This window comes from Priapulus caudatus, unplaced genomic scaffold (assembly GCF_000485595.1).
Source record: "Priapulus caudatus unplaced genomic scaffold, Priapulus_caudatus-5.0.1 Scaffold133, whole genome shotgun sequence".
NCBI lineage: Eukaryota > Metazoa > Priapulida > Priapulimorpha > Priapulimorphida > Priapulidae > Priapulus > Priapulus caudatus.
The window spans coordinates 180,150-188,471 of record NW_014577194.1 but is presented as its reverse complement, the minus strand read 5'-3'; the positions used below and the strand labels follow the sequence as shown (position 1 = coordinate 188,471).

Genomic DNA, 8,322 nt, shown 5'->3' with positions numbered 1-8,322 from the left:
TTACGAACTTGCTAAGAACACCTCAAGTATATCGAAATATTCAATGTGAACCCTTTATTACTCAGTGAATCAGTAAGGCTTCTCATTATGCAATCATAATTTTCCTAAACTTCAAACTTGAAATGGAAACGTACACGTGTTCATGCCCTCTCTATACATGAATGGTGCTGCCGTCTGTAGGGCATAATAATGAAAAACCATACAAATAATTGAACTTTATTGTTTCTATCTCGTGCAGCTCTCTATTGACACGTCCAGGGGTGACACCAGTGATTGTCAGTCACGGGCTAAATTTTCTAATGGGGAGCTATGGTGGGGGAGGTGGCTAAGGCTCTGATGGCACAGAGGGGCTAAACTCGCATTGCAAGTACGGGCCAAAAACTATCTTAAATTACAACAAACAAATTTTTTCTAAGTTTAAAACGGCATGTTCTCGCAGCAAAATGCATAGATATACCTACTATGAGCTCGTCTATGTTGCAAAAATTCACTACAACTCATTTGTATTGCTACTTTCATAACATTTCTTCAGCAAACCTAAACAGTCTTACGAAACTAGTACTTTCATATGTTTACACAGTGTTTACACATCCGGGACATAGCCGAGCGATCGCAGTTTTCATTAACGGTTCTTTTCTATGATAGAACAAGTTATTATTCATTATTTGATGTTTGTTCAGTACCAAACTGTGAAATTTGTTTAAATCATATGTTATCTACATTACTTATGTAATCAGCAAACAACTATAGTGTTTTTGTTTTTTTTGAAAGTTCATAGTCGGATTTCTTTTAAAACATTAATAACATCATTGTTCATGGTTAAATCCTTAAATTATTTACCTTGACAGTTTTAGCTGTCGTTCTGACAGCCATCTTCAGAACTTCTGAATTCGTCCCATATAGTATAGTGACAGAATATGTCACGAATATGTGTCAAAACACAGTATAGTGTTTTCTTTCCAGGAACTATTTGCGCTAGCGTATATCTTACTCTATGTGTATCTGTAGGCCTATGCCGAAACTCTAGAGTTTTCAAAATAGTCAACTTCGGAGCACATTTCTGGCGCAATAAGAACATTTCGTGATGTAATTCCATACTGCAAGTATGCTCACAGTGGGTGTATGTAGGCTTTTTGTTGCGAGGTTTATCAATTTTAATGGGTAAAAATGGTATCTTCAACATTTTTAGTAGGAATTAATTGCTATATCTATATAGCTATTGATATATTGTAATATATCATGCGTACAAATGTTAACCTTTCATCCCGTAGATTGTTTGCATAAATTACTGTGGTTATGGAGACAGGAGATAATAATGCAAGCCCCACGCGCCCCTCCCCCATCCCTCTGGTGCCACATACATGCATATTTTGCCTATTACTTTACCTATAAATATTTATTTCAGCCTATGAGACGTCATTGAAAGAAGGTCTCCACTTTGAAAAGAGAACTTTTCACACGACATTTGCAACTGTAAGTATATATTAGAGTTGCAGTGTATATTTTTGTGGCATTGCAATCAAATAGGTAAATTAATTTGTCTTTTTACTGTGCTGAGTAGCTAAAGGTAGTGTTTAAGGTAATCTCCTTATGTGTACATGAAATTACACACGTACCCAGTGTTTCCAGTGGGTGCCCAGAGTAGCTGTACAGTCGATCCTCACACTGCAGTAGTTGACAGCCAAGAGACTGTTGTAAAGCTACAGGTAACACGTTGGCCTCAGCTCCAGTGTCAACTTTGACGGAAATCACGTGACCCGATGGGGTTGAGAGATCGGCGACTGTCTTGTTGATACCATCAACACTGTGGACACTGTCTATGTTGAACTCATCGGGATCTAGACCTGGTTCTGCCTCGTTGACAGCACGAACATGTTTTTTCATCTTTCATCTTTTACGTCAAAGTGGTTGTTCCACGATTGCAGCTGATGTGTTTGGAATTTTCAGAAGGTGAAAGTTGTTTTTCATGGAGAGGTTTGGGGTATTTCTCGAACGTAAGACCATGAGAAAAATGTGTAAATATGCATTCTTAATATGAAACGAATTACTTCTCTTTATATTTTCCATATGTCACACACATTTTGTTACAAATACAACTCCTGACACCATGATTTGTCAGCCCTTTCTAACGGTGAAATTTTGTCCAATGCAGTGAGGTTTTGTCTTATTTTGAAGCTTAGGTTTGCACCTTTGAGACAATCTACAGGTTAATGAAAAAATGTCTGTGAATGAACTTGCAACTTCAAACGTGATATAGTGCATCATACGCACTGGTCCCCAACCCGATGGAATGACCCATAAAATTATACTATCTTACCACAAGATTATATGAGATAATTTAATATAATATATATCTTACTCTTAATACATACTACTATATAATATGTCGATTTCATAATGACTCATGGAAAATGGGGTTCATGTTACAGAATTTTGCACTACCTTAAACATTTCAATGATGCATCCCTTCTGTAACCTGGTGTTCTACTGTACTCACTTACAACACTTGTAATCTATAAACTTTGTTTGCTTAGCACAGCAGTAATGAACTTGTAAATTTTTCTTACCTCGTGTTGTTTTTGTATATTTCATGCCACTTGACGTCATTATCATTGCCAAAATTTGCAGGTGCTGGTGGAACGCAGCGCTTGCCAAGGGTTGTTGGCAAGTCTATGGCCATGGAAATGTGTTTGACTGGAGATAGGGTCAATGCCCAGCAAGCCTTGCAAGCGGGTATGTTAATTAAACCGATTTGACGCCCATTGTAAATTTAGGTAGATTTTCGTGCCTCCATATCTCATAATTCACTCACTTTGGGAATTCACTCAACGTGTTGGGAAGTTGTGATAGTGCGTAAGATGCGGTGTGGTATATGATGCTGTTGATTTTCATTGATGTACTTGATGCAGGATTAGTGAGTAAGGTCTTGCCAGATGAGCAGCTGGTGGATGAAGCCGTGAAGACCGCAGAAAAGATAGCAAGCTACTCTAAAGTTGCCACATCAATGTGCAAGGAAGCCATCAATACTGGTATGCGACTTACTCGTGCATCTATGACTGCATGAGAATCTTTTGTTTTGCATCAAAATAATTCCAAGTTCAGTACACTGCATCACCGAGAAATGAAGTATAATTAAGCAGTACCACATTAGTTTATAAAAACTCGATGTTCATCTGGTAATCGAGGCGTGAATTTTCTTCTGGATTTTTACGAACTTGCTAAGACCACCTCAAGTATATCGATACGGATTCGTTAACCAAAAGTTGAAATATTCAATGTGAACCCTTTATTACTCAGTGAATCAGTAAGGCTTCTCATTATGCAATCATAATTATCCTAAACTTCAAACTGGAAATGGAAACGTACACGTGTTCATGCCCTCTCTATACATGAATGGTGCTGCCGTCTGTAGGGCATAATAATGAAAAACCATACAAATAATTGAACTTTATTGTTTCTATCTCGTGCAGCTCTCTATTGACACGTCCAGGGGTGACACCAGTGATTGTCAGTCACGGGCTAAATTTTCTAATGGGGAGCTATGGTGGGGGAGGTGGCTAAGGCTCTGATGGCACAGAGGGGCTAAACTCGCATTGCAAGTACGGGCCAAAAACTATCTTAAATTACAACAAACAAATTTTTTCTAAGTTTAAAACGGCATGTTCTCGCAGCAAAATGCATAGATATACCTACTATGAGCTCGTCTATGTTGCAAAAATTCACTACAACTCATTTGTATTGCTACTTTCATAACATTTCTTCAGCAAACCTAAACAGTCTTACGAAACTAGTACTTTCATATGTTTACAAGTGGTTTACACATCCGGACAAATAGACGAGCGATCGCAGTTTGTAATTAACGTCTTTTTTCTATGATAGACAAGTTATTATTATTATTTGATGATTGATTCAGTGACCCAAACTGTGAAATTTTGCTTTAATCATATGTTATCTACATTACTTATGTAAATCAGCAACACACTATAGTGTTTTTGTTTCTTTTTTGAAAGTTCAGTCGGATTTCTTTTAAAACATTTAATAACATCATTGTTCATTGTGTTTAAATCTTAAATTATTGTACCTTGACTAGTTTCAGCTGTCGTTCTGACAGCCATCTTCAGAACTTCTTGAATACTCCGTTATACTAGCCTTTTATTAGCGACAGAATATGTACCGAATATGGTGTCAACAACACAGTATATTGTTTTCTTTCCAGGAACTATTTGCGCTGCGTATGATCTTTACTCTATGTGTATCTGTAGCCTTATGCCGAAACTCTAGAGTTTTCACCAATAGTCAAACTTCGGAGCACGATTTCTGGCCGCAATAGAACATCTTTGTGATGTCAATTCCATACTGGCAAGCTATTCGCTTCACAGTTGGGGTGTATTGTAGGCTTTTTGGTTGTGAGGTTTATCAATTTTAATGGGTAAAATTGGTATCTTTCAACATTTTTAGTAGGGAATTTAATTGCTATATTATATCTATTGTTGATATATTGTAATTAATTCATGCGTCACAAATGTGTTAACCTTTTCATCCCCGTAGCATTGTTTGCATAATAGTTACTGTGGTTATGGAGACAGGAGGATAATAATGCGAAGCCCCACGCACCCTCCCCCATCCCTGTTGTGCCACTACATGCATATTTTGCTATTACTTTACCCTATAAATATTTCATTTCAGCCTATGAGACGTCATCTGAAAGAATGGTCTCCACTTTGAAAGAGACTTTCACACGAATTTGACAACTTGTCAGTATAATATTGAGGAGTTGCAGTGTGTATATTTTCTGTCGGCCATTGCAATCAAATATGGTAATTCTCAATTTGTCTTTTTACTGTGCTGAGTAGCTAAAGGTAGTGTCACATATAATGAATGTGATTTAGCTGTCAGCAGATAGGGCCACAATTAAAAAAATATTTGTTTGCCCTCTCCTGACCCAGGCTGAAAAGTTTGGTAGGTATGGGTAGGCTTCTTTTTTTTTTTTGCTAGGGGGGGTCTTTTTTACCAATGTCAGCATGGTATCATACATGGCTCGGGTGTGCTTGTGTGGAGATACCCTTTTATTGGGTTGGGAAATGTTTGTTTTGCTTGGGTACATTAGTAATGTATTGCCCTACGAGATAATATATAATCAGAAGGTAGATAATACGGGAAGGAGTGTGCTTGAATAAACAAGGGAAATTCGTTATTTACTAGCCTTAGAATACCTACAATTTACTACGCGTAAACTCAACCAACTTGAAGCTCAAATCGTACACAGTACATTCGTCTAGCATCGTGCAAAACTCGTTTCCTGTATACACCCGACAATCCGGACGCCAGACCCTCACACTCCCGCCCCCGCCTACTGACTAAAACGGTACGACACGATTGCTCCAGTTCTGTTCCAGCAAATCGACTCCATAAAACCAGTCCTATACTTGAAACAACTAGCAGCTCACTACACGACTCTTGCGCACCTCTTGCTGTCCCTCCGGCGATGCGGTGTGGCTCGCTGGGAACTTTGGACATCGACGCAACACTCGGCGAGCCATCGTTTGAACTATTTACAGCTGGTTATGCCCCCACGCACGCACGCCACCGCAATCAGCAGCAGGGCTCCTATCGCAATCTTTCCAGTCGAGCCACACCGCATCGCACTTAGAGGGAAGTCAGGCGTACAAGAGTCATACGTAAGCTGCCCTATGTTTCATGTTAGCGCGGGGTTAATGGAGTTCTATTCTTGCTGCCAACAAAATGAGAATCGTGTCGTACGTTACTTAGTCAGTCCTGTGCGCGGTCTCGGATTGCTGGGTGTATATGATAGAACGATTTCGCAATAATGCTAAGGTGAATGTACTGTGCTACGATTTTGAGCCTCAAGTTTGCGCTTTGAGCTTATGGCGTGTAAGTAATCGTAGCGTATTCTCAAGGCCTAGTAAAATAACACGAATTTCCATCGTTCTATTCTGAACGTCACATTCCTTCCCTATTATCTACTTCTTGATATAAATTGTACTCAGTGATACTCGAATTTATACACAAATAAATTATGCTCTTCATCCTCTGGCAAAGATCAATAAAAAATGTTGAGTTGGCCCCTCTTTTGGCGGGTCAGTCGGGTGAGGGCAAACAAACAATCTTTTTATTATGTCAGCCTAGTAGCATGTTTATAATTACTGAGTATTAGTTGGCACCTATACTTATTATTTGTATGCAATCATTCCTTGACAAATTTAGGTATTGATGTCTGATACAATATTAATATGCAATTGATATTTTAAAACTATGCTTGCAGAACGATCGGAGAGAGGGAATGTCTGCCTTTGTCGCAAAGAGAAAACCAGAATTCACGGACAGCTAAAGAGCAATAGTATTTACTGAGCTATTAGGCGAGCTGTTTTTTCGTAAATGATGTGAGCTATCGCTCTTTTGTCAGTTGAGAAAGACATTTCTGCTGATCATGGTAACTACAAATGTAGTGTTTCTAATCATGATCCATGGTATTAAAGCACCAGTGATGTAGTTGATTTTGATGTAGGACTGTAGTTGATAAGTGAAATCTGTGTGATCAGCTTTCAAATTATCATCATATAAGAAGGGTTCTGTAATAAATGATTTCACACTCATTATTATAAACGTATATATTTTGCAATACATTTTATTGGTTTATTTGAAGATTTTTACCTGTTGTTAGCACTATGTTAAAAGGGTCGTGATACCTTCAACAATAATCACTATTAATCAAGGGATGCTTTGACTGTAGCTGAGATGGCCAATTCTATATCGCATTTCTCTATTATCATGCAGCATCTTATGCACTGATATGCTGCTCTTATTGATATTGTGATGCTATAGCTTTTATCAAATACACATTGATGGAAGTATTGAAAAGATATGGTTGTTAGGATTCTGTTAGTAGTCCTTAAACCTCATTAAAACGAGCAATCAGAGACAGCAAACCTCCACCACAGCGTAACAGTCCCACCCCCATCTTCTTGCTAGTACACCCAATATAGAGTTTGATGAAATTTTCTGTAATTTGGAGAGAAAATGATGAATTTTGAATGCGTCCGAAGTCTTCCCCACACAAAAATATAAATTTAAATAAAAAAAAATCCTGGATACAGATCTGGATCCGGATCGCCACCAAAATCTAATCGATTCGTTGTTGGCATAAGACCAAGCTGACCAACCCGTCTAAAAACTTTTTATAAAAATCCGTTCGTAACTTTTTGAGATATCCTGTTGACAGACAAACCAGCTTTCGAACACAACCAGCTATCGAGCTCCTAATTCGTGTGCAGCGCGATGTTTTGCATTGAAAGCGTCAGTTGATCTTGTTTGCCCATCTCTTTGCGCTCTCGTCCTGGCAGTGACTGGTTTTGCGTAAGAGGCATGATACACCGCGCACACGACATCGTTGATCATCGTCCGACCATGCACCTCATGTCTGCGCAGGTGTTGTTACGGAGAAAAGGGGGCTACTTGGCTATAGCTAATGACTGTGGGGTGGGGTTCGATTATCACCGTGACTTCAGGGTTGAATGGGTGGGTGGTACCTCGGTGATCATCCCTAAGTGATCATCCCTAAGTGATCATCCATAAGTGATAGTCCACGAACTTATAGTACATAGTAGTTTCAGTATACACATAGTACTTAGATACACTTTAGATACACATAGTAGTTTCAGACTAATTATTCTGTGCTTCTAGCCAGTGGAATTGAACCAGCCATGACGGGTGCGGTCGTGATAACGACGACGACTGCAGGTTTGCACGTTGATATTCGCCAGAAAAAAATACGAATGAATGCCGGCCCTAATTACTCATGCACAGTTAGCACCTATTTCGATATCGATATCACGCATATTAGTAAGTCTACCAGCACCACGAATTCTTACACATTTTTGTTACTGAGACAACAGGTGGGCAGTTCCGTGATATCATGCGGCAACCAGGAAATAACACAACAACAGATCTAACGGGTGACAACTATCCAGTTTTACTAACAAATAACGTGCGCAACAATAACGCAACTACTAACACCTACACATGTGCTGCCTGATAATTTCACAGAATGCACGCATCGGGCAGCGACACGTATCTCTCCGTACCGTACACAATTAGCACAACGGACACACGCACATTTCATTGACATAATTGCCACGTATAACTAAAACCATCACTCGTTACCCCACAAAAAACCCCGATACCGTTAATAGAGCGGTTGACACGCGCTAAAATTATTCACGTCTCTGCGCTGACTTATCGCACGCGTTACGCAGCTATACCGACTCTCCCTCCACTTCCGCGCACATAGGCCTGATTCTACTC

General features: G+C 39.2%; 1 protein-coding gene across 1 annotated transcript in view; it reads left to right on the top strand.

Moving 5' to 3' along the window:
- Nucleotides 1-6,881, top strand: part of LOC106805914 (enoyl-CoA hydratase, mitochondrial-like) — a 25,174-nt gene extending 18,293 nt beyond the window's left edge. The window contains exons 5-8 of the mRNA XM_014807684.1: nucleotides 2,629-2,733; nucleotides 2,910-3,029; nucleotides 4,687-4,742; nucleotides 6,284-6,881. Coding sequence (XP_014663170.1) covers nucleotides 2,629-2,733; nucleotides 2,910-3,029; nucleotides 4,687-4,742; nucleotides 6,284-6,349 — 347 coding nt within the window. The 3' untranslated portion in view covers nucleotides 6,350-6,881. The remainder of the gene's footprint in view (nucleotides 1-2,628; nucleotides 2,734-2,909; nucleotides 3,030-4,686; nucleotides 4,743-6,283) is intronic.
- The last annotated feature ends 1,441 nt before the right edge of the window (nucleotides 6,882-8,322 follow it).